General features: G+C 42.4%; 1 protein-coding gene across 8 annotated transcripts in view; it reads right to left on the bottom strand.

Moving 5' to 3' along the window:
- MGA (MAX dimerization protein MGA) overlaps positions 1-26,867 on the bottom strand; it is a 90,363-nt gene that overhangs the window by 62,192 nt on the left and 1,304 nt on the right. For 7 of the 8 annotated variants that reach the window (XM_039538132.1, XM_039538134.1, XM_039538135.1 and 4 more), the window contains exons 2-5: positions 12,198-13,347; positions 4,103-5,027; positions 3,645-3,732; positions 3,369-3,464 (exon numbers count right to left, since the gene is read on the bottom strand). In XM_039538132.1, coding sequence (XP_039394066.1) covers positions 3,369-3,464; positions 3,645-3,732; positions 4,103-5,027; positions 12,198-13,261 — 2,173 coding nt within the window. In that variant the 5' untranslated portion in view covers positions 13,262-13,347. Of the gene's footprint in view, positions 1-3,368; positions 3,465-3,644; positions 3,733-4,102; positions 5,028-12,197; positions 13,348-19,232; positions 19,361-26,867 lie in introns of those variants that run through there. The other variant, XM_039538133.1, reaches the window with a different exon arrangement.

Genomic DNA, 26,867 nt, shown 5'->3' with positions numbered 1-26,867 from the left:
ATGAAACTGACAATCTGCATGAATCCTGAAGATTATTCATTGGTGGGATTGGGGTAATACCAGAGAAAGAACAGTTACTCTCCCTACAGTAACTGTGGTTCTTTGAGATGTTGTAGTCAAGTGTGGACCCCACTGCAGTTGCACGTGTACCACATGCACACTATCTGAGTCCTTTGAATAGCAGTGTCCTTTAGGGCCATGCATGTGCCTGTGCCTTGTTGCATGCCTGTGTGAAAGCATAAAAGGCAATGGCCACCACCTTCCCTGAGTTCCCTCGCAACTTGAAGTCAATGACAGCTGAGGATTCCAAAAAGCAGGGATAAAGGATGGGTCATGAGATCCACACTGACTACAACATCTCAAAGAACCACAGTTGCAGTAGGGTAAGTAACCTTTCTCTCATCTTGAAGTTTGTGTGAGTGGATCCCACTATAGGTGACCAGCAAGCAATATCCTTTCAGGATGGTGGGAATAAGGCGTTTCAGCTGCATCCAATAATATATAGTAACTGAAGAATTGCTCTTCCAAACTTGGCATCATACCTGGTTGCTAAGCCCAAAGTAAAATGATTGACAAGGTCAGCGGTCCACATTGCTGCTTTGCAAATTTCGGATATCAACACATTCATGAAGCAAGAGAAAGATGTTGCTTGTGATCTGGTGGAGGGAGCCTTAATGTTGGATGGGAGAAGTACATCAGCCACCTGGTAACACAGTGAGTTGCACTGTGTTACCCATTTCTTAAGTCTCTGTGAAAAGGTGGCCTGACCTTTAGAATGCCTGGCTATTGCCAGAAATACCCTGGGAGACCATACAAACAGTTTGGTCCTGCAAAGACCTGGATACATCTAGCATATGCAACTTCTCTTCTTCCAGTGTGGAGTGTGGTTTTGGAAAGAAGATTGGTTTAGATTAAATTCTAAGACCACCTTGGGGATGAATTTTGGGTGAAGTTTTAGCACCACAATATCCCTATGGAATGTTGTATAGGAAGGTTCATCCATAAGTGCCTGGCACTAACTCACTCCTCTAGCCAAAATGATAGTCACTACGACGTCTGTCTTTGTAGTGAGGAAGTATAGGGAACATTCTGGAAGAGGTCTAAAGGGAGGCTTCATAAATCTAAGGAGGACTATGTTGAAGTCCCAGGCAGGAGTAGGTTCTGAGACTGGTTGGTAGGTATGTAATAGCCTTCTGAAAAACTTTGATAATGTTCAGTAAGAAAAGACCAAGCAAAACAGTTCAAGTAAATGGCAAGCTGAAAATTATGCAAGGTGGATCTTAATAGAACTGACTGAAAGGCTAGTCTGTTTAAGTGCAATAGATAGTCATGGATCATTAGTACTGCGGCCTGGACCAGGTCCAGGCTATGCTGGGCTGCCCATATAGAGAGGTTCTTCAATTGAGATGAGTAAGTCTTCCTGGGAAGTCTCTTCCTGCTTTATATCAGGATTTCCTGTAACTGTAGGGAGCAGCCTTGGTCTGTAATACTCAACCAGGCAACAACCACACTGTCAGATGCAATGACTTCGGGTCTGGATGGAGTACCTGGCCATGGTGCTGTGAGATCAGATCTGGCCAATCTGGGAGCTGGATAGGTAGCAGAATGGATATTTGTAAGAGGTCTGTCAACCAAAACCATCTCAGCTATTAACAAAAGATAGCTCAACAAAAAGATAGCTATGTCTTGTTTGATTTTGAGTGTTACCCTGGGATACAGAAGTTCTGGCATGCTTTCTTTCTGCAGTGATCCAGTAGTGACCCCCAGCTTGTGCCCGGTCTGGAACAAACCATCTGGCACTTGATGTTGGTGGCAAACAAGCTTATCATAGGGGTCCCCCAACAAAGGAATATCAGCTCTATAAAGGACCTGCACAGTGATCACTCGTGTGGTAAACAGATTACCTGCCAGGTTGTTGATGACACCCAAGAGGTGAAGAATGAACGGTTTATCATTTGTTGGTGTGACCCTGTCCAGAGCTTAATACTTTCCAGACAGAGGGGAGGCCAACTGTGCACTCCCTTGGTTGTTTACACAGTGCATCACATACATGTAATCTGCCAAGATCTGCACTGTATAGTTTTGAAGAAGAGATAGGAAGGCCATGCAGGATAGCCTGATGACTCTGAGCTCCAGGACACTGACATAGTGTCCTATGTCTTCGGGAATCAAGTCCCTTGTATTTGTAGACAGCTCAGGTGGACTCTCCAACCTGTCCCTGATACATCTGTGGTTAAAGTCATTATCAGGGAGGGAGCAAAGAACAGTACCCTTCCATGCACTTTTTTGGGTTCCTTCCACTATCTCAGTTCTGAGATGACATGATGAAATTACAACCTTCTTGTTCATCTGGTGTATTGTTGGGAAATAGATTCACCAGAGCCAGAGCTGAAGGGACTACTGGTGAAGTCTGGCAAGCAGCAAGACATACATGCTTGCTACATAGGGCCTAGCAGACCCAGACACATCCATACCATTGCAATCAGGAATAATTCTAACCTAAGTAATAGCAACTGCATCGACAGGAACCTGTCCTTTGGAAGATATGCTCTTGCTAACCTGAGTTGATCAATATTATTCTTATGAACTAAGTCTGTGATGGGATAAGATGATGTTTCGTAGTTCACCATGAGGCCTCGCTGAGAGAATAAAGACGACATATTTCAGGCTTGCTGCCATGTCCTGCTGGGATCTGCCCTGCCCCCCGTCCCGACTGATCATCCAGGTAAGGGTATACATGAATGTCTTTCCTTCTAAGATCTGCTGCTACTACCTTTGGACACTTCATGAAGATATTTGGTGCCATGGAGAGTTTGAATGGCAATACTTTCCACTTGTAATGCAGCCTCTAAGAAGGAAGTGGGTTAGCCAAAGAGTTGGGAAATGGGCATCCCCTAGAGCACCTGGGCCTCTTTCTTTGTGATTACTCTGGTTGTTAACTCCAGGAGTAAGATAATGTCCTCTGTCTCTGCTGGGGCTGGTACCTGTATGTTTTTCTATAGGGTGTCAGTATGTGGTCTTTGAGGAAATTGAATACTGTTCTCTGGCTGAAGTGCTCCATCACTGACTGCTCCCTCCTGGTTTTGGAATAAATGAATCTCACTACCCAAGGCAGTAAAGGGAAACTGAAGGAGGGCTGCTGCATCTCTGCCATTTATGCCCTCACACAGACACAAGAGGAAGCATCAGTGGCCACATCAGACACTTCTGTTCAAAAGTCTCTGATTCCATTCACATGGGCACCTACAGTGGGATCCACAGTGAAACATACTTGAAGAACCAGCCAAACTCAGGTCCCCACTGTGGTAGGCACAGTATTAAAACACAGTAGGAAACAATTCCTGCTCCAGAAAGCTTTACACATATACCTTCCTGGAGACTAGGATGTATCACTTGCTTATGCCTCAAGGACTTCAGATCTTCCAAGAGTTCTTTCTCCAACAAGCGTATTCTTGCTCGACAACCTGCTCAGAGAATGAAAGATATTATTGTGTATGAAATGAGACAGCACATGCTATGCAAAATTCTGATACACTGTTCATTTAAATAATTATCTCCCACTGTGTCCTTACACCACCTTTTATCAAGGCCAAACCACACAAATTCCACCCATCTTTAAAAGAAAAAAAAAAGTTGAGTGTTACCTGGATCACTTGTAGCTAGCAAGGAAGTCTGCAGATTCTGTGATTCTTCTCCTCCAACTCTATCAACAGCATGAATGTCAAGAGCTTCCTACATGCAAAAAGAGCCTCACATAAATGTAAAATGCTTTAAATTCAAGTGTTCATCTTGACACAAGCTAGACAGCCATATCATTAAAACAGGTTATTAGACTGGCCTAATAATAATGCTTTGCATAACTATGCACCAAACTCCAGATCCCAATCACTCATTCTCTCTGAGCCAGTGAGAACCAAAAGTGCTATAAAGGCAGCAAACGCAGACAGTGCTACAACTACAAACTTTTAAAATAACTTTTTCAGGGATTCCAAAGGAGAAATGTATTATTTTCAGCTTGTGACCACTGAGAAGCTAAGTTAAGCCACTGCTCCTTTTGAGCATATTACGTTTTATTGAGGACACTGAAGAAAGAGTGATTTACCTTGGATGCAAAGGACACAAAGAGGACTCCATCCACATCCTCAAGATCTGGCTTAACATCTGGAAGGATACTCCCTGATCCCAGGGAGGCATTCTTGCTTGTCATTACATTCTTCCCTATGTTTTTTGGGGGTCGTCCAGCCTTGGAGATCTTTAGCTTTCGTGGCCTTCCTCTTCTACTTGGGCCTGATGACATAGGATTTTGATTAGTACCAGTACCCTTCTGGGACATGGGGTTCCTTAGTACACCTTTTTTTCTTCCAGCAACGTCTTTGGCTGAAAAGGGGCCTCCTGTAGAGCTCCCAAGCTTGAAACTAGATGATTTAGATATGGTCCATGGTGCCTCTTTGATGGAACAGTACTTCTGTGGCACTTTGTTTCCAGAGAACTGTTTTTTCACAGCTACTTCCTCAGTTTCCATGACTGTGTCTAAGCAAGAGTCCTTATGATTTTCAAAACAAATAGGAAAGGAGTCCAATATTGCACTCACTGGGGATTTATCCTTCTTACAAGAGGAAAGCATGGTCTGTGGCAGCTCAGAGATCTTTACTGTGCTCTTGGTGACTGCACAGGGCTCTAAATAGACTACAGGCATCTTCCCACTATCCAATTTTAACATTTTGGCTTTGGCAACACCTGAAGGGTTGGCCAGCATTCGTTTGGTGGGCCTGATTCCTGCATCTTTTCTGTCCATCTCACTGTGTTTTCTCAGTTGTTTCTCTAATATGGGATCATCATCACTATTGGAATATTCATCTGTTTCCTCATCTGTCTCTTCCTGCTTCACAGTTATCCCTTCGATGCACACACTTGATCCATAATCATAGTCATCTATTGGCTCCTCTTTAATGACTACATTGAAGTGTCCATTTGGGTCCAATGGGGATGCTACCCGGGAGCTGCTTTCATAACTGCTAGCAATGGGACTGGAGAAAGTAAAGAAGAACTTTACCACACAGATTAAAGATACAAAATTCAAAAATCAAAAGATATCTTGTCATATCAATTGTATTTTCCTTCCCTAAAACAGATTCCTCAGTACTGCACAATAAATGGTTATCACAGTAGGAAGATACTACTTTAGCAAGTGTGAAAGCTGGGCAGCTGGAGTGCAGCAGCTACAGGCCAGGAGCCCAGCTCTGAAGGCAGAGCCACCACCAGCAGAAGTAAAGGGTGTCATGGTATAGTACTGCTACCCCTTACTTCTGTGCTACTGCTAGCGGGGCACTGCCTTCAGAGCTGGGCGCTTGGCCAACAGCCGCCGCTCTCCAGCCGCCGAGTTCTGAAGGCAGCGCAGAAGTAATGGTGGCAATACCGCAACCACCCTAAAATAACGTTGTGACTCCCCTGCAACTCCCTTTTGGGTCAGGACCCCCAATTTGAGAAACACTGGTCTCCCCTATGAAATGTATGATATAAGGTAAAAGCATACAAAAGACCAAATTTCACGGTCCATGATGCGTTTTTCATGGCCATGAATTTGGTAGGGCCCTACCTATAGGTAGGTGACCTAAAGTTTCACTCAACAACCCCTCAACACCAAGGACAAGATAAAAATCAGTGGGCTTTCTAGGCAGAAAAAGATTCATCTGACCTTCTGGGTTAAGATCCTTAGATATAAGATGGAACAAAACAAACACAACCATACCCTTTTTAGCTAACTGACTAGAAAACATTAAGAGTGAAGTACTCAGCCTCACTTCATCAGGTGAATCTGGAAGCCAGTTTCTCTAGTAGTTCCACAATACTAGTTGCTAGACTGTCATTAGATTGTAAACTCTGTGGGGCAGGGATCATAGAAAACTGAAGCAGGATTAGAGGAGCTCTGCCATAGTGGAGGCATCAAACCAGCAATAAGCAGATGATCAGCTGTCTTAAGTTTAAATGACTCAAAAGTCTTTATTTAGCAAGGTGGAGCAGGATAAACTTCTTACAACATTTAAATAATTTCAATTTGTTCCTTACTTTGTAAAATCGATTAGCCATATGTATATTAGATATTGATTTATCACAAGAACCAAAGGTTTCTGTTAAGAAGCTGGACCATGCAAGTTTGCCCACTTACCACCTTTTTGCGATGTTGGAATCCTTTGCTCAACAGTTTGAGATTATCCAATACCAGGTGTGTATATATATATCAGCTGACCACAAGACAGTATTGTTTTCTGTATTCAGACAATGTCCCACTTTAAGTGAGCCTCATGACATACTACTTTACCAAGAATTTTAAAGTCTAGTACAGTGGCTCTTAAACTTTTTTTTTTCCCCAAGGACCACTTGAAAATTGCTGAGGGTCTTGGCGGACCACTTAATGATCTTTCAAAATGTTGTTTGTACCGTTACTAACTATTGTAAAGCGCTCTGGATAAAAGTGCTATATAAAATAACTTAATAATTAACATTTTTTTGTTCTACAAATAAAAGCACACAACTCATATTTTAATATAAGTAGCCTCTCCCCCCCGTGGCAGCCCCCGAGCTGGGCTGGGAAGGGGGAGTGTCTCCCTTTCTCCCCCTCTGCAGCTGCCCCCGAGCTGGGGCTGGGAAGGAGGGGGTTCTCTCCCTGTCAGCCACAGCCCTGGAGCTGGAGAAAGTCGCCTCTTTCTCTGGCCCCCACAGCCCTGCACATACCAATTTCCCCCTACCCACTCTTCTCATCCCACTGCCCCCTCCCACCTACCCCCTATTCTCCCCAAAGCCATCACCTCACCTTACATGTGCATCTTCTCCAGGGTCCAGGCACCTAATTAGTGGAGCCATGCCTGCCCGGCTCCACTAATTAAGTGGGCAGCCCTTTATTCCCTCATGTGCAGCCGCCCAGGCACAAACCTTAGAAGGAACTATCTGCGGACCACCTGAATGGAGCTAGCAGACCAAGTTTGAGAACCTCTGGTCTAGTAGATTTTCAGGTTTCCCATACTAATATGGGAAACAGCACAATGCTAAACTTTAATTGGGATGGTAAAACCATTGAAAAGGAAAATTAATAGTTAACTGTTCCTTAAGATATTTAGCAGTAGCTGTTGTCCATAAAAATTATGAGTTACATAAACTGAATTAGATAAATCTCTCTTTTTAGGGAAGAAGAGAGGGAGGAAAGAATAAAATGAAAGGATTACGTTTTTTAAAAGGGTGAGATATTTGTGGACAAGGAAAGTCAGAAAAATCTAAAGTAAAAGGTATTTAAAAAAACTCACAATGCAGATAAACAGAGGAAAAGATTTAAGGGGATGGAAGGAGAGAGAAGCAAAAAACACACTTTCTGAACAATGCAAAAAGAGATACAACATAATCCAAAATAGGAATGGCAGAGGGCAGTAAAGCCACAAAGTAGAGAGACGGTACATCAAAAGCGCAGGACACAGAGTAAATTACATTTTGAAGTTTGTTAGATGAGAAGTTGATTGGCAATAGTTATGTACAGTAAAATACTCCTACATTATTGCTTTATTTCTTTAAAATTTATGGCCATGATTTTGGGGGGAGGGTGTTTTTGGGGAAGGGGAGGTATAGTGGCATCTGGGCTCATAGGCTTAGTACTTTAGTTAGTTGCTGTTGTGAAAATTTTTCAAGTCTTGAACACTTCATTCATGGAGATCTGAATATACACCACTTTTAATAGAGTAAAATTCTTCTTCCTAAAATGCACTTGATATAACTAAATTTTTTCCTCATTATAATAAAATTAAATTACAATCATATGGATACAATATCAAATCATAAAGCAGTGTGGTCCCCAACCTTTTCAGGGTCGCTCACCCCCCCTTACCCCTCTCCATGCTCTCCCCACCACTGGAGCTGGGCCAGGAGGCAGCAGGGTCAGGAACAGAGCACTGGGGTCAGAGGCTGCAACTGGGGGTGAGGCCAGAGCAGAGCGGGGTGGGGTGGTGCTCCCTCCCCGCCCCTTGTGGGGACTGGCCTGGGCTGCAATGTGCCCCCACCCCGAACATTCCTCCATTCCTCCCCTAGGGGAGCATGCCTCATAGTCTGGAGACCATTGCCATAAAGAAATGTACGGGACACATATTTGAGACTCTCAATGCCTTGGAAGAACGAGAGAATTCTTGTGCAAACATGAAATGCAGCAATAAATGAATTTCAAAAACACGATCAAAATTCTCCATAAGGATGGTTCATTAGGGTAACCTTCTAAAATAGGATTCCAATTCTTCTCAGAAAACAAAAATGTCTGCAAATATTTTCTTCTTGTGATTTTTTTTTAATATATCACACAACAATTAAAGTTAAAAAGGTACTGATGGTATCTGAATAGACTTCAAACATTTTATAATGTATCACCAGTGAGAGACTGATTAGAAAACCAAAGCCTTATTTATACTAAATCACTTTACAAACTGATTTAGATCCATTTTAACATACAAAACAGATACTAGGCCAGCCACAAAAAAGGAAATCAAAATGCTCTCCACCTCAAAACCAAAGATGTTGAGATGGTCAAGCTGCAAAAAAAATAAAAAAAAATAAAAAAAAATGTGGTTGTAAGGAGCCTAGCATGGGTGCTCCAACTGAAAACCAATGGAGGGAGGCTGGGCTACCTTAGAATGGTCATATGCAGCAGAGACCTGAGAGATGTATCAGTAGAATGGCTTTTGGAATGACTGTGGACAGAGGACAACCAAGGGGGAGATCAAGGACTCGGTATGTGGGCTGGATATCAACGGATCTCAGAGAGACCAATCTGCACAATAGCTTGGCATACGATCATGAGTTTTGGAAGAAAGCTATAAAGTCACCGACCCTGAATAGGGAAGTGGCAAGAAAGAAAGCTTTTGAAACTGATTTAAGTAAATTAGTGGTAACATCCTGCGGTATACTATATCAGTTTAAGTATACCTTATACCGGTTTAGCTTATGTTGATATGGAATCAACAATTTAAATCGCAGTAAGGCATTCTTAAAACAAAATAAGAGCATCCATAAGAGGGGGCTGCACTGATTTAATTGAATCAGTTTCTAAGCAGATTTAATTAAGTCACTACAACTTTCTCATGTAGACAAGGCCTGAGAAACAAGAAGTTTTTTTAAAAAGTGGAATTAATAGCTAGTTACAATGTTGTAAAATAGATCCTTCCTTACAGTGTACTTCCTTTGATTGTGAAACCAAGACTCCACTAAATTTAGCAAAATATGATACTCCTTGTATATTCTAGTAAATAAGAGAAATTATGAAGGTGTCCATCATGGCACCATAGTTAAGACTGAATTACATTTCACACTTAAAAGAAAATATTCAATCTCTGTTATGTATTAAAAAAAAATACACATCCTTTCCTTCCCAAATCACTCACTTTTTTAAGTACTGAGGAATTTTTTGAAAATTTACAAGGAAATCCATTAATTAGTTTGACTTAAAATTATGCCTTTTAAGAAATGCAACATCTTGGAATATATATATTACACACACACACACACACGTAAAGTCCTATCAGCCATAACACATGCCATTTCTGCACAGCCAACAATAAACTATGAAAAATGATCAACAGTGATTGATAGACAGTGTTTCCCCTTAACTGCAGATCATGAGAATGAGGAACAGATTTAATGGAAAAGGCAATGCAAGATCCTTGATACCTATAGAGCATAAAAAAAAGACAGAGTGGAGCCATTTCTTGAATGAGTTATGGAATATTTCCAGTTCTAAATTTTGGTTCCAGAAGTGAGAGAGTGAATGAAGATTGTCATTCCTGTGTAGAAGGCGGATACTAAAAACTTAAAGAAAATACCTGGACAACATTCTGAGAGTAGCACTAGGACTATGGTTACAAAAATACTATATATTTATACATATATAGCATCTTTAGTTTTTAATAGAAATGTACTAGCACAGAAGATAAAAGAAAAGAGGAAAACACTGTATATTCTAGTACAGTATCCCCTTTTGTATGAATTTTTAGTATGTTTTGGGTCTGAGGTGACAACTGTTCTGAAGAAGAAAGGAAAGTGTTTGATTTTCTCTTAAGACTTAGGACACCTTAAGTCGACAAATTTACATGATCTGTCATTGAAGGAGTACCTGTGTCGATCTTTGTCCTACAGAGCTGAAAAAAAAATTCCTGACTCCAAAAAACAAACAAGATATCTGGAAGAATTGCTTGTTGTTCATCTGTACATTTGATACAAAGTTTTTTTTTATCCCCGATGAAAGAGCTGAATTGAGGAAGCAAATTGTTCATTTTGAACAAATCCTTTGAGAATATCTCCACATCACTTTCTAACTAATTTTTGTCAAGTTGAAAAGAGCAAGAATGACAGAACCATAAGAAAGATCTTGTTGGTTTTAGGGAATTCAAATTTCTTAGATTTTTTTTTTTTGTGGGTGGCCATTTAGACCAAGATAAAGTAGTTTTGCCTAAAATTATGCAGGACATTCCTACAGCCCCAAAAAAGAAAGAACTCAGTAAAGCCCCTTGTGCCTACATGTGTCCAGCTGCAAGATTGGGGCTTCTTATAAACTTAACATTTTTCCAAAGACACCTGCTCCAAGTTCTAATCAAAATCTTTTGGGACTGACGGTGGCTCAGGCTAAAGAGGAAGGATCACTTTTGAGAACATTTTTCACAAGATTAGTTTTTTTTTTTTTTAATCTGAATTTCTGAAAGGTGATATTGAAAATAAAGCAACAAAAACATGACAATAAGAAACACATCTGACCAACACCTTTCCACTTTGGTCATAGGTGCTCTTAAAAATTAGAATTCTCTTACTCTAAAGAATTAGTTTGGATACAGGTCTCTTGACCTGGAGGTTCTCGTTAGGAGACTTCTGCCTTCTGTTTATGAATGCATGAGAAATTTAGGAGAAACTCTTATTTGTCCTGCCTTAAAACCGGAAAAAGTTGCAAAATAAAGATAGTAATAATCCCCTTGGTCCTCGCGTGATTCCAACATTCTCATGAGGTATTACTGCTGCAGGGTTCAGGTGGCCTTAGGGGGTTAGAAAACTACCACTTTTACAGTTATTCATTGCTGCCCAGATCAATGACCACCTTGAAGGGACTGAGGAACATCTTTCATAATTTCAGCTTTAGCAGAAGGAGCACTGATGTTTGGGAACCTCTCCTGGTTACAAAAGGCACTGTGTGTAGTAGGCGCTGCTGCAGTGGCTTTACAGCTATGCCACATGTGGGACAATTTTTTCCTTACTAGTGACTTTCACTATAGAATTACAGTTATTTTGATTGTTCACTGGCGAACTAGTGATATGAGCTATTGGCTACTCTCTGCTGCACTGATTGGCAGAGAACTGGCAGCAATCCCAGTAAGGTGGCAGCCTAGCCTCTGGCATGTATGCCAAGGAACCTGGGAGGAGAGAAAATCAGGTATATTTCATCCTGCAGGTGCCAACTATGTCAATAGTATGCTGGCACAGGCAGATTGACAGTATGTGTAGACCGTTCTGCTGCATTACTTAGGGAAACCAGTGAAAGGTACAGTAAAAAGCTGGACTTGACTAGGCTGCACTAACACACGCACATATAATGGGAATTGTTAGGAACACAGAGATCCACTTGGTACAGGTCATCTGGCAGTATGGGCTAAACTGCTTTGCTACATTGCTGAGAGAAGCCTGTGGAAGGTGTCAGAGGGTGGTACGCTAGGTAAGACCATATGAATACACACGCTTTATGGGAGTTGGAAGAAGAGTAGATTCAGCACACAAGTGCCTCAAACTGCCCTAAATGGAAGATCAGTAGGCTCGGATTACTAAAAATCTGATCTACTTAAAGTTCCTGGCAGTTTGAGATGAAATTTTCATCCTCTAAATCTCTTTGTTGTGGGGAACAGTGATTCCCCAGCTTCTCTCTCAAATAGTCACAGTAAATGAGTCAGAGTGCAGTACTGCAGCAGTCCAGCAGAACGAAGATGAAATCTCCAGATCAATGGATGTCCATGTATGAGAAAAAAGACCTTCTGTAAACCCAAAATGTTCTGGAACATCAGTTCAACCAAACTCTGGTTGTAAATCCATCTTCCCTCTCACCCCCACTGCCAAAAAACACACCATTTGACATTTTACTGGGAGTCCAGCCCAACCCAGTCCCCAATACACAAAAAAATGAAATGTACTCCTACCTTTCAGATACCTCTTGTTTTAACCTGGGCATATCACTATGAGGCAGGTCTGCATCCAGGAAATCCAGGAAGTCCCGTTCTGCATTAAAAGATTCTTTCTCCACATCAATGTCTGATGGATTCTGACCACTAAATGAAAAATCTAGATCTCTCTGCTGTGACTCTAATCCATCAGTTTCAGTATGTCGGCCACGATTGCTGGGAGAGCTGGAAACACTACCTCCTTCATGCTCTGAGCTACTATTTTGCTTCACATCACGCTGAGGTCTACTGTTCAGTCCATCATCTCTGAATCCTTTAGCAAAAGGGTTGTAATCTATCTTTAGCTGGGTAATCTGGATGTTCTGATAGGCTGTCACTGCAAAGAACTCTGTCTGTGGGAAGGTGAAGGTGTGTACATCAGGACCATTCAACTGGATAACCTCTGTGGCTTTGTCTGCAGGTACCAGGTGAAGCCGTGGCAGATAGCGGTGCATAGAATGCAATATGATATGACCTTCTTGGTCCAGAGTATTGTTGGTAAGCTTGAGTTTGTAGAAGGATACCGGCTGGTGCATCCAGTACTGACCAGTGGAGGGTGATTCTGGATGAATAAATACCCGTCCCAGAACATGGGGTTCTGCCTTCCCACTAGGCTCCCACCAACGACCATTCCATTTATAGCGGTGATTGTCCACAGGAGAGATATCCATGACTAGGATGTATTTCAGATTGGAATCTAGGCCTGTAATCCAGTACCGACAGTATGGGAACATACGCCTCCCCTGTTTGGTCAGAATCATCTCTGTGCTGCGATGGTAGAACTCATTCCACATGCTGTTGTTGTCCAGGGTGACAGTGATGCTACCTGAGGTACAATCAGCTGGAAGGCAAGTCTTTACTTTGGATTTTACTGGAGTTGACACACTACTGGTAAGAGTACAGGCATCCCGGTTTGCTACTAGAATTCCTTGATCAGCTTTACCATTTCCCTGCTGCTGTTTCAGGATGACAAAAAAAGCAGGTGCTGCACCAGACACTGTCCCACTGTCCCGGTTACCCAACACAATTTGTTGTTTCTCCATGATGATAACGGGCACTTCTGTAAATTCTTTCAAATTAACTGCAAATTTGAAACGGTTCTGACAGCCTTTCCCTTGTGTTCACCATCCTGGAAACAAACAAGTAGACCCAGTTAGCACTAATCAAATGCAATATACTCCTCCCTTTACTTGAAAGAACTGGGTCACTACAGAAACATTTTTTTATAATATATTTACACATATAAAATTACATTAAAAAGACGTGAAGGTTGCAAAGTCAAGCACCTAAATGTCAGAATTAATGTTGTGTGGGAAACTAATTTGCTCCTCTTTTGCATATGTACAGCTGTTAATTATATGATCACACACTATTTTTTTCCACAGGACCCAAAGCCTCATGCAATGCACAGGATGGACTGTACTCCTGGGATTAATCAGGGTTATGCAGTGAAGGAGACAGTTGTCTGTAAGACCCTGGCCTCAGTTTCTTGCAGAAATATGTGTAGTGAATGATGCAGGGAACTGCAGGAAGAAAAAGAATGGTCTCTTGGCAAAGATAGTTGAAAGCTACTCCTGAGAAGGAGATTCTACACCAGCCTCTACAAGAGAGTTGCTATGTAATGCTGGACAAGTAATTTAAAATCAGACGTTTCAAGGATGGTCACTGTTTCTCCTTTTTTAGGAGCTCAATGTGAGTCCCTGTTCTGTCTGATTTGCAGAAGTGCTGAGCACTCTCAGCTGCAACTGAAGTCAATGTGAGCAGTATTTTGACTATATAAAGTGGTTTTAGCGCTAACTATTCTCAAATATCAGGCTCTAATCATCTCAAATTGACCATCCAAAGTTAGTAGACACTTTAGATCTTACTCTCTGTGTGCCTCAGTTCTCCATCTGCAAAGTGGGGATAATACCATCCCTCACCTCACAAGAGTGTTTTGAAAATAAATTCATTGTTTGTGAAATCATATACTACTGTGATAAGTGCCACAGAAAAGCCAATGAAAAAATAAAAAATTTGGTCTTTAGAGCAGGGTTGGAAAAGTGTGCAGTCAATAAGGCATCGTTGTGTCAGAATTAATGACGACTCAAGATTGTGAAATTAGAATAGCGTGCAGTAAATAAAGTATGGATCCACATACTGACAATAAGGATAAAACAAAACATTGGGTATCTACTCATTAAGCAAGCACCATCTATCTTATGCACTGAATGAGGTGGCATCCTATAAAAAAAAATACTATTTGTTCATGTAACTAAAGATTGTATATGCACGGGGGGGCAAATTAAGGTCACACAGGCAACCTTAAACCTGACATTTCCTAATCTGAGTGCTTGATCTTGCAACATTAATGTTCTTTTCACATAGGAAATTACACACAAAAACCTATGATTTTAAAAAAGCAAACAAAAAAACCCCAACAGAACAGAAATATCGTTATGTAGAATCATACTGACTCCCACACATGGATTAGCAGCCAGTTGGGAACATTTAGATTCACCACACAGACCTCTGCCACGAGTGGTGAACAGATAACAGTAGGTTAACATCCTCTGGGTAGAACAGCCACGAAAGGGGGATGAGACACACTTTGCCAGTGTGTTGCACAGATATTTGAAAATGACAGAGGAATGGTGAATGACAGGAATCTTGGGTTTCATTCTAGGTTCTGAGGCAGAGTTTTGCCTAGTGGTGACAGATCCTTCTTCCCTGATCATCCACACTTGACCCCTTCTTGCTCTGTCCTTTTGCCTCCCTCTCCTCAGCTCCTTGTCTGATCTCATTCTCCCCTCTTCACTAACTCCCAGCTCAATCTACTCCCTCTGCCCTGTTGGTTCAGATACTCCCCCTTCTTCTTTTCAAGTCAAGATGAAAGCCTGAGTTCCAGCAAAAAGGATACTGAGAGAACGAGAGAGTCTACCTACTCTCACTTAGCACCCATTGCCACAGAAGTCCACAGCAGCCAGGAGTACACCTAGTGTAAACAGAATCTTCAGAGAACTTAGCTGCCAAACTAACATGTTGCTAACATGTTAGTTTGGCAGCTAAGTTCTCTGAAGATTCTGTGAGGCAAAAAGATTATTTTCCCCAAGAATTAGGCAAGCACAGACAATACTGAAAGGGATTTATTTATGGTACCGGGAAGACTGACAAGCAGCTTTAAAATATGGTGCCATAGTGGCCAGTTATATACTTTTTGTATTAATTTATTTGCATTTATTTGTACATCGAGACAGACACTGTTACAAACAAAAAGAGAACTTTTAACAAAGATAACAGTAGGAACAATACATACATATTAGACCCATCGTGATTACATCAATTATTTGTGACTACTTTCGGGGCAAAGAGGTGGGATGAGGGGTAGGCAGGGGTAGGGATGAGTGCTTACAGATATCCGGGGGCCTTGAGGGTGGTCAGCATTGTTCTTTCTTACTGATAAGCTGAACTAAGTTATCATATATTGACAGAAACTATGTCCTTGCTTCTCAGCAGTTTCTGTCTTTTCTGCTGGCTAAATTTTAACTTCTTCCTGACACTATTAAGTATATGCAAACTGAGATTGGGGAGGGTTATAACTTTGCCAAATTTGGATATTTTTTCCACACAAAAACAGGAAAAGGTACATCCCTTCACAAAGGCAAGCCCATAGCCAAACCTCAAGTCTCTGCTCCAAAGCAGAGAGAGATGGGGTGCTAGGTCTTCTCAATAAAAGATTTAAAAAAAAAAACCATGGAAAACCCCAACATTTTCCCCAATCTCATTCTTGGAAATGGCAGAACCATTTTTGCTGAAACCTTCCACAAAAATTCAGTCAAAGCAGGCAATCAGCATGGAAATTTTCAGCCAAAACTATTGAAGAGTGGCAAAGTTACAAGCAATTAAAAACAGGGGTCTTATGGTGGCAAGTGTCAGGCAACCTCAACTATAAGGCAGTGCTATCAGTTCTGCCTATAATAGTGTCACTGTAAGATTATGAGATAGTTATGCAAAAAATGAAAACAAGGACTCCCATCCTGCTGTAATTACTCCCACAGTTTTATATATATGTAAGAGACCCTATCTGCATATTCATGGTCTTTCTACTCCCCCCATTACGCAAATGTTGTATCACTTTAAAAAAGATTTTTTAAAAAAATTGAAAATCCACAAGTGGGCTTGTCAATTTGTATGCTCAATTCCACCCTATCATCACTTTGTAGATACCAATAGAGTTTTTTAAACTTTATTAAGGAACAAAACCTGAACTTCATCTTGATATGGTGTCATTCCTTTACTTTTAGTTCAGCTCATCTGCTTTTCATATTCTGGAGAACATATATTTGCAACTTTCATAGTCCACACTAAATATCAGAGTTTTTCACCCTTATATTAAATATGTAAGAAATGCAGTGTGGTAAAATACAATACTAACACAAAATTCATTCATTATGTACATGCATAGTCTAAAGGAACCAGAACAAGGGAGTGGAGTTGAGGTCAGTAGCACTAGGTCACTTGGGGAAAGTGATGTCTCTGCCAATACTTGCCCCAAATCCAAACATACTTTATATGAATTAGATATTTAAGAGCAGTTTCTTTAACTGTGGAACACCGATAACTGTTGTTTATGATCTGATTTCAAGGGTGGCAAATGCCAGAAAAGTGATTAAGTTATATCATTCCATATAACAGATCAACTCCTGGTGTTTCTGCTAGTGGAACTTTATAATTCAGAGCAACTCAGCATGTCCTGACTCTTCAACAAACCTCACGCCAATGAATGCAGGGATGCAGTCTCCAGGCAAGAATAACCAGCAGCTGACCTCAATCCACAGTAGGTGCATGAAACTGAATGAATTCCACTGTTTTTGAAGACTGATGAACTTGTACAAGGGGGAGCAAGACTTCCCCATACGCAATATAATGGGAAATTTCTCATTAATTGGGATGGCTGTGCCTGTGTTTCAAAAAGGGATTAACAAACTACAAGAAAATAAGTTCCAACGAAACTAAAAAAAAAGAGAGAACTAAGTGTACTAGTTCCAACATGTGTTATTCTTATTTATCAGAAAATATTCAAAACTATTCTCAGCTTCTGATTTAGCAATCTCCCCCTCTCCAACCATACATATTTAGTTAATTATATACACAAAAGCTAAATTGCTGTACTACTGGACTATCATTTCCATTTCTCCTACACAATCTACTAAAATGAAAACAGGAGATTTCACGTATGGTGAATTTCCCAAACTGCAAGGTCCCCAGACTTTTCATGGATCACCACCAGCATGCCCATGCTGATCATGTGAAGAAGCAGAGCTAGAAAAAAAAAAGACAGTCAACCCCAAACTGTTCATATTCTCCTTTCATAAGAGAAGTTTGTTTTATTTGTGTGTGTTAGCATGCAGTAGTAACAAAGTTACATTTAAGTCTGAGGATACATTTTCATCCTGGGTATGTTTTCAGATACTTAAGTTTCAAGTTCTTGTGGTTTTATGTTGGTTTTTTGAAAGTTGAGAGGGTGAAGAATGGATAGTATAGGAGTTTTGCATGTATTACAAAATTTCCAGATCCTTTCTGGGGCTTGAACACAAAACCAAATTGCTTTTCAAGTTTTGAGCAGTTGTGTCGTGAAAATTTGGCCCTGATTCTGCAATAAGATCTGTGAAGGCCGACCTCGTGAACACACAAAAAAGGATAGGGGCCACTGTAAACTGGGTTAAGATTCTTATACGGAAGATACTAGAGAAGTGCAAAGTCTTAAGGCCACTTATTTGAAATTCACATGCCAAATAAATAAATTTACTAATCTACAAACAGACAACAGGTGCTAAGATCCAGAATTCCTTATATATGCACACTGTGCACATGTTCAACCCATGCCACTATTTTAGGACACTTCTCACGACACATTCAAAATAATACTGTGCATTTTATCTGCATTCTCAATCACAAATCCCTCCCACTGTCCACAAAAGCAAATGACAGTGGGAGACTGGCAACGAGCTGGACGTCACAGGCCCAGTAATGGCAGGAGCTGAGAGTATTTCTCTCCAACTGCCAATGAGAGCCAGGGAGATGAGCCCAATGACAGCAGGCGATGTGCGCAGAGCGCTGCTGTTGAAGTCAGCGGGAACACTTGTGGCTGGCTGCCGCAGGGTGGCTGTGTCGGGCGGCGCCGCGCTGCAGCCCTGCGCACTCGGCAGCACCTCGCTCTGCGAGCCCCCGGCTGGCAGGACTGGCGCAGCAGGTGCCGGCCCCGCACGGAGCTCGGCGGGAGCAGGTGGCTTCTGGGCCGGGTGCCGGCTGAGCAGACGCTGCTTTCTGGGGCGGAGACTGGATGCCGGGAGGCCTCGGGGCGACGAGGCTGGGTTACCCGGCGGGCGGGCGGGCGCTCATCGGCTTCTACCAAGAGTCGCCGCGGCCAGTGAAGAAGCAGCGGCCCTAGCCCGGGTTTTTTTTCGGGACGGGGAAGCCCCGCAGACTCCGCCTCACTCGCGCCCAGCGCACAAGCGGGGCCCGGCAGACACCCCGCGCCGACCCCTACAGCCGCCGCCGATTGACCCCGTCATCAGCCGGGCCTGGAGGCCCTGCCCACCGGGGGGGGCGCGGCACGGGATGGGAGGCGCATCGCGCTGCGCTACAGCTGAGGCCGCAGCCGTGGGCCGAGAGGGCAGCTAGGGCCAGCCCCGGTGCTAGGCGCGCAGGGCCTGGCCCGCCCCCAGTCACTCGAAGGCGCTTCGCGCCTGGCAGCCCCCGCCTGGGCCGCGCCAAAGAGGATACGGTGCGAGGAGCCGCGCCACGTGCCCGCTACAGCACCGGGCCGGCGCTTCGCGCTGTGCCTGGGGTCTCGGGGAGATGCCCGCGCACGGGCCCTGCAGCCTCGTGGCTGTGCCTGGTGTTAATTTTCGCAGCTGACGCGGCCAGCAGGAGGCGCATGAGAGGCATGCGGACCTGCGCGCGCCACCTCCGAGGCGGGGCCCGGCAGTCCCGGTCCTGGCACCCCCACCCCCGCCCGTTCCCCGCAGTTACCGTGCGCCGGGGAGGGCGCCCCCTCCCTTCTCTTCACACGGACCGTGTGTCCACCAGCTGGGGGGAACGTGCGTGCGCACCCGCATGACGTAACGACGCTGCACTGCGCGCAGGCGCACTGGTGGCTAGCACTCCCCCTCCCTCCCGCCTGGCCGCCTATCCGTCACGTGCCAGGGTCGGGGTCCTCCCCGACATTGGGCCCGGGCCTACCCCGCCCACAGGCGAGGAAAGGGGAAGATTCTCGAAGAGACGCCGCTGTGTGGTCCCCGCACGCGCTGCGCCGTCCCCGGGGAAACGCTGCGATCGAAGCCCCGCAGCGGCACTGTCCGCCGCCCCTGCTGCTGGAGTCAGCGCGCTCACTCGAAGCCCCGGAGCTGGCTGCTCGCCCCAGCAGAGAGCGGCCGCAGGCCGGCCCCCTCCACCCGTAGGCGCGCTCCGAGAGCGAGGGGCCGCGCCCACGGGCTGCCTCTGCAAACGGGGCTCTGCTAGGTTTACACAAGCGCTGGCCCCTCTCCATACACAGAGTCTAAGCCTCCGGGGCACTCAAACTCGACTGTGTCCCTTGTAGAGCTCAGCCCGCTGGGTGCCCCACTGGCCTCCTGAGCATTTACTCCCACAGAGCTACCGTGAAGTCAGGCAAACCTGCAACAGCCAACCATCAAGCACTGTAAGGTCTGCCCTTCCGGGTGTATTGAAACACTGCTCCTCTTCAGGTCAATACAAATTTGTGTTAAGCTGTTTTGTACAGCCCTCCAACAACATATTTCATCTAGGGATCACTTCTCTTACAAACTATATTTAAAAAGGGGTGAGGAGCCAGCATAGCCCAGGCTGGATGCTCTTGGGCATGCTTTTCTAACAAAGATCCTGTAAAACGTTTTAAACTAAAAATCATTAGTGGTTAACTACTAATCTGATGGCAAATATTGCTTCTCACAATGGCTACTTTTGTATTTTATTTGTATTTGCAGGACGCACAATTGCTCATTACACACTGTAGGTATTAAAATTCCAGTCAATTCCTTATATTATGTATCTAAAAATTCTCCTAGACCGCCTCCAGGGTGGAGGTGCTTGGGCATCTAGAATAAACCAATATCAAATTTTGTGATCAGAAACAAGCCAAATACTTTTGAGCATAAACCCAGCAAAGGAGGGTTTATAGGTCTAATAGGTGAAAACCTGTTTAATGTCTGGAAACAAAAATCTCAGCATTAAAAGCTGGGGTTAATAAAATACACCTTGATATATTTTGTTTTGCAGATTTGCAGATATAATTTGAACAGCCCTAAAACAAGGAGTGTCAACCTGGTAATTTAACCTTAAAAACACTATGCGCACAGCTTGGGAGAAATGGTTATTATAGGGTGCCAAAAAAAGTCAAGGAAACCTAACTGATAGTTCAATGTCAAGCTACCAAAGCACCAGCAACCTAGAAATTTGAGTTGAATAAATGACTAATCATAACAACTAATGTTATCAAAGCATCTTTTTCAGTTTTGTTAGCATTATTTTCCTTTTGCCACTGAAATCCAATTTTCAATACTGAGAGTTAGCAGGCCTAATGTAATATTAGGGAAGGCCAGTCCTCCCATGACTGTTTCTAGGCAACAGAAGCTTATTCATATGTATTTGGGATAATCTCTGATAGTTTTGATTCCAAGAACATCAGAATAAAGAAACTGCACAAACCAATCCATTTTTTCAGGCACAATAGACACATGTGCATCAGATTTAAAAACATGGATAGTCTATCATTCTCTCCAGAACAGACAAAATATTTCCCCTTTGCTCTTTTAGATCAAAAAGCCAGGAACGGTAAAGTAAGACTTGAAAGTAAAATACTAGGAGGCAGCACTCTGAAGATTATTAGGCATTGGCCTGCTAAACCCAGGGTTGTGAGCTCAATCCTTGAGGGGGCCATTTAGGGATCTAGGGCAAAAATCTGTCTGGAGATTAGTCCTGCTCTGAGCAGAGGGATGGACTAGATAACCTCCTGAGGTCCCTTCCAACCCTGATAGTCTATGATTAAATCTATCACCACTGTACAAAAGAACCATTTAAGTACCTAACATCACTGCAAAAGTCAATGTGAAATACTGGTTCTACTACTAAAATGAAGCCCCCTTGTTCTACGATACTAAATTACTAACACATCTTCACCAGAAAAATACGCTGGGTTTGTTTGTTTCTAACATTACAAGAACCATGCAAATCACAAGGGGCTGCTGTTATTTATTTAGCATGGATCTGGTTCCACCGTCTTTGGAAAGGCTTCTAAGAATATTCTTAGAAGTTACTAGAACTTCTTTGCACAGAAGACCAGTTTCATCTAGAAAGCAGTGAAATGCATCAGTGGTTGTTTTCCAAATATCAAGTGGAAGTAGGATGGAAAACTGGAAAGTCAAGCAAGTATCCCAGTAGCCTTAATGTAAAGACATTCATTTAAACCATATATACGTTTAAAACTGGGTTAAGAGTCCTGCATGCCTCCTCTTGATTTTAATTCTTTTGCATTCTTTTGTTTTTTACTCATTTTCCTCTTTATTGTTTTCTCCCTTGGGTTTATTCTCCTGTTTTCTTTGAAGCTATATAATTTGCGTAAATAAATATATGCAGTTATAATGTTCCCTCCTAGATAGCAAAAAGATGTATCCAATCTAGTATAAAGGCTCTATTTAGTTGTAAATCATTCATTTATATCATGGATTTTGATCAACTTTTCCATTTGTTCTTCAGTTATCTGCTAAAGAAAGGTGTCTTCTCATTGGTTAATATAACCATTTAAACATGTTGATTTACAACCATTTAAACAATTTATATAGCTTTAATATTTTGATTCTTATTAATTGAGCATTAGTATATTAAAAATGGCAAATGATATATTGCTTATTTGCTAGATAATTAACTTTGTGCTCATGATTTGTGTCAAGCTGCATTAAGATAGTAATTGAAGTTTAATTAACAACAAAACACTACATACATTTTTATTAAACAAAACAAGCCCTTAATGTAGTACATGACCTATTGTGCCATACTTATAAAGCATGACCTCAAAAGTTAGAATTGGACGAAAAACACATTTCTTTATATAGAAAAGAAGCCTTTAATGCGGGGGGTGAGTAGGTGGGCTCACTGTGCAGCCTGTGGGGGGTGATAGGCAAGTGGTGGGTGAAGGAGGGGGGCTGAAGAGGCGGGCAGACAGTGGCAGGGGGTGAGGAGGCGAGGCGGGGGACTGAGGAGGCGAGTGGGCGGGCAGTGGTGGGGGGGCAGGTGAGTCGGCGGTGGGGGTGAGGGGCTGAGGAGGCGGGCAGTGGCAGGGGGTGAGGAGGCGATGTGGAGGGATAGGGGGCTGAGGAGGCAAGCGAGGAGTCAGTGGCTGACCTGGTCTGGCTCCCATCCCCTCTCCAAGGGTTGCAGCTGTCTGGAAGTGCCTGCCTTCCACACCTTCCTCATTCACACCTCATTCATTCAACAGGGCAATTGATTACAAAGTGTGGGGGGGATCTTATTCTACTTCTAGCAAAAAGAAATTTTTCTTTTACCTTAATTTTACTACCTTAGGGGCCCGCTATAACATATTACCAAGGTCCAATACCGTTGTTTCACTGGGGCACCGCTGGGGAAGGAGGGTTTGTTTCCACGGGGCGGGCAGTGCTGGGGAGTGGGGGAGTATTTCAGGGGCACTGGGCAGCACTGAGGGGGTGTTGTGTTTCGGGGGGGCTTGGTGGCCCGGGGGGGGGGGGTCGGCCCTCAGCTGTTTTCTTTGGAGTAATATGGTCCTCGCCGCTTTACGAGTTGTGCAGGCCTGCTTTAATGCAAAAAGAAGAGCATGGACTGGAGTCTTAGTTGACAATCCACACTGCAGTATTGGCTGATAATCAAATGAAGCACTCCTGTGTGAATTCAAAGTGGATTTGAGGTGCATTACAGTATATTGATCTCTTTAATGCAGACAAGAACCAAGAGTGTTCCATCCTATATAAGCACTAAAAAAAATTAACTAATGTAGCTATTTGGGTCAGATAATCTTTTGCCACTTTGGAGAACCTGTAACAACGAACAACATATTGCAAGTAAATTTTGTCACCTCTGGAACCTTTGGAATCCAGATATATTAACATCATAAGAATGGCCATACTGGGTCAGACCAATGGCCCATCTAGAGCAGTATCCTGTCTTCCAACAGTGGCTAATGCCAAGTGTTTCAAAGGGAATGAATGGAACAGGCAATCATGAAGTGATCCATCTGGTCGCCCACTGAAACTTTTGGCAAACATAGGCTAGGGACACAGAGCATGGGGTTATATCCCTGACCATCTTGGCTAATAGCCATTGATGGACCTATCCTCTATTAACTCATCTAGTTCTTTTTTGACTGTTATGGTTTTGGCCTTCACAACATCCCCTGACAAGGATTCCACAGGTTGACTATGCGTTGTATAAAGTACTTATTTTTGTTTGTTTTAAATGTGCTGCCTGTTAATTTCATTGGGTGACCCATGGTTGTGTTATGTGAAGGAGTAAATAACACATTCTATTCACTAATGTTTGGAGATATATTTGCAACATAAACTGATCTAAATTCATCCTTTGGTTATGCTCACAAAGCCACATGAACTTTGACAGGGTTATAAAGGTGTAACTCAGCGCACATCTTGGCCTATCATTGTTATCTGGTGAATCATATCAGAAACTGGCATAAGTAACTGATTATTGTATAGAAATTAGAGCAGGAAATCACCAGATTATAAACTCAGTCAAATTAATGTAACTGCAAAAGGTATAATTTAAATCTAAAATTAACTAGAAAGTCTTTTAGGCAAGCAAGAGGTTTCAGAAAATATTTTATATAGAAGTTATAGTTGTGTAATCAACTGTACAGAAAAGCAATTTAGAGGGAAGGGTCCATCGGTTTGGCAGGAGAAAGCCCAAGTCCTTCACTCTTGCTGTGTAGTAACAGGGATTTTTCAGGGGAAGAAAAAAGAAAAGGGTAATTTTTCACCAGTCCTAAATTCACTTAAAAGTATGAGATTAATTGCCCTGAAGTGAAAAATCATCTTTGTAGCCTCAGACCAACTACAATATGGCAGTGGCGATTTAAACTTTCTCATGCTGCCCTGTTATTTTACCTCAAATCTATAATGGAAGGACCAACTCTCTAAGAAAGTAGTGTAGTCTCCATGCTCGTTAAATATTTCCCCGCTACTTACAGATCAGTAGTGGACACATGTCTAATGGAGACTAAAATGAACTCACCAACTTATTCCACACACACTTCCATTTAGTGGTCTGAGGAGTAATATCTTTCAGTCTCTACCACTTCAGGCATTATCTGTATACTGATCTAGATGTGACAAGGCTTTGTACTCTGAGCCATGCAGTCCTCTCTTTAAAAATAAGAAACCACTCTATAGCCCCAATCCCTCAATTTACAATGTGCAGGCATACCTGCACAAAGCCCCACAGCAGTTCAGGTATCTACCTGGGCATTGCAGGATTAGGTCTTACAACAAACCAGTGTGCACAAACAAGTGGAAAAAATTGTAAGAAGTTAGTTTTCACTCAAAACAGTGGTGATTATTTTTAAGTATATAGATAAATAGAATGCTCTTTTAATTGTATTTTTTAAAAAGATATATCATTATGATAACATTTGCTGAAAATAATACAAAGTCATTCGTACACTCTCTATTCAGGGGGTCACCATAAGTCTGCTATATTTTTAACCACTCCTTACCCTCTCCATTCTGAAAGTTATAGAACAGGGGAATAAAGTAGGAAAAGGTCATGTTGTGCTTCCTGTCATAGCAACTGTAGCAGAAGGAAAATGAAACAGACAAGAATCATGCAGTTCTCATCAGTTTCACTCTCTTATTACAAGCATGCCAAAAATGTACTATGTGCAGGAGTTTTCTGCAGGGGGCACTCATCCAGAGGCATAAATGAAACTGAAAGAGAACAAGCCAGGAGTGAAAGAGACACAACAACAAAAACAAGTGAGATAAGACACAGACCAGAGAGAAGGCTCATTTGAATTCAGAACCAAGTATTCTCTCTCCAGGTTGTTAATGTCTAGCAACCACCTTGAGCCAACTAAATAAACAGTATAGACAAGCCCTATGGCCACCACTTTTTAGCTAGAGGGAGAGTTACCCTGACTTTTTAAGGGGTGAGAAAAATGGGAAGGATGGTCTTTTGACTAGTGCACCAAGTCAGGCGATCTGGATTCTATTTCCACCTCTGTCACAGACTCATTATGCATAACCGTAGGCACATTACTTGATTTCCATGTCTGTTTTCTCATCTTAAATTTGAGATAATGAGGTGTAATGTTTGCAAAGCATTTTGAGATCCCTGGATGGAAAGTGTTACAGAAGGAAAAAGGTATTAATACTATAAAAGCGTGTCAAAGTGGGACAGTATTCCACCAATTAAAAAAAAAAAAGTACAATTTTATAAGGGGCATGCTCTCCTTACCTTCTGTTGTATTCTTAACTCAAATTAGGTTAGTAATCCTTTCTCTACTTCTCTAGCCCTCCCATTTCCAAAATGGACTTTTCTGGAGGTAGTGGTTCTTGTGATGAACAAATGATACTTTTCTAGTGGACACAATTTTATTTAGGTCCCTTTCATGTATCTACCCCCGATTTTCTGTACTGTCTTTTTCGTCTCTGTTCCTTTTCAGATTATTCCCTCCTATTATCCCTCTTGCAACTTTATTCTTATCCCAAACCTCCATCATCCTTCTTACTCCCATCCCATTGCTACTCCCCCGCCCCCCGCTTCCTCAACTCACAGAAATAAAGAAAATGGAAAGGACTGCAATTTAAAAAAAAAAATCCACATGAATATAAGTATTTGGGATACATCATCTGACTGTAGCAGATTGTCCCGCTCTAATTTTCCAATTTATTGGAAAATGGAAGAGCACCCCTATCATCATGACCAGATTCTTGCTAACAGTCACACAACAACAAAAAAACAAAAACAAAAACCACCCACCCTTCAACCCCAAATCTGACTACCAATTTAACCCAGAATATGTCTTTTAAAAAGTCACAATGGTTTAATATCTAGACCCATCCCCCTTCTCTAGGAACCCTAATAAGGAAGAATGTGCCAATACCTCTGAGACTGAGAATTCCAATCACTGATCACGTTCTGAAAGAAAAATCCCCCTTGTTGGATTTTATCCCACAGTATAGGTCCAATAATGCTCCACCAACTTTGGATCCTGTCAACTACAGAACCTAGATCGCCTTGCCATTCTCCCTCTCCACCCCAAGCATCATAGGGCTCACATGAACCGTGGAGTCTGATACATTGAATACTGGTAACACTGCTAGTAAGCGCTGCCTTCACTGCTTCTAATAATCCCCAATAGGAAAGTATATCATAATTCCCAAGGGAGACAAAATTAAAGAAATATCTCTGATCAGGACTGTACAGCCAAGGGTGCATTCTCACAATGTGAAATTAGATTTTTTAAATATATCAACATTCTGCACTTTATGCTGCCATAACCTAACCTATGAAAATAAAGGAGCAAAGAATATACTAGAATGTGTGACACATGGAGCAGCAAAGTACTAAACAGAATATGCAAGGTAAAAAAAAAATCCATGCAACAAA

Source organism: Mauremys reevesii, linkage group 4 (assembly GCF_016161935.1).
Source record: "Mauremys reevesii isolate NIE-2019 linkage group 4, ASM1616193v1, whole genome shotgun sequence".
NCBI classification, from domain to species: domain Eukaryota; kingdom Metazoa; phylum Chordata; order Testudines; family Geoemydidae; genus Mauremys; species Mauremys reevesii.
Note: the sequence above shows the minus strand (reverse complement) of the source record. Positions and strands in the feature narration are given on the sequence as shown.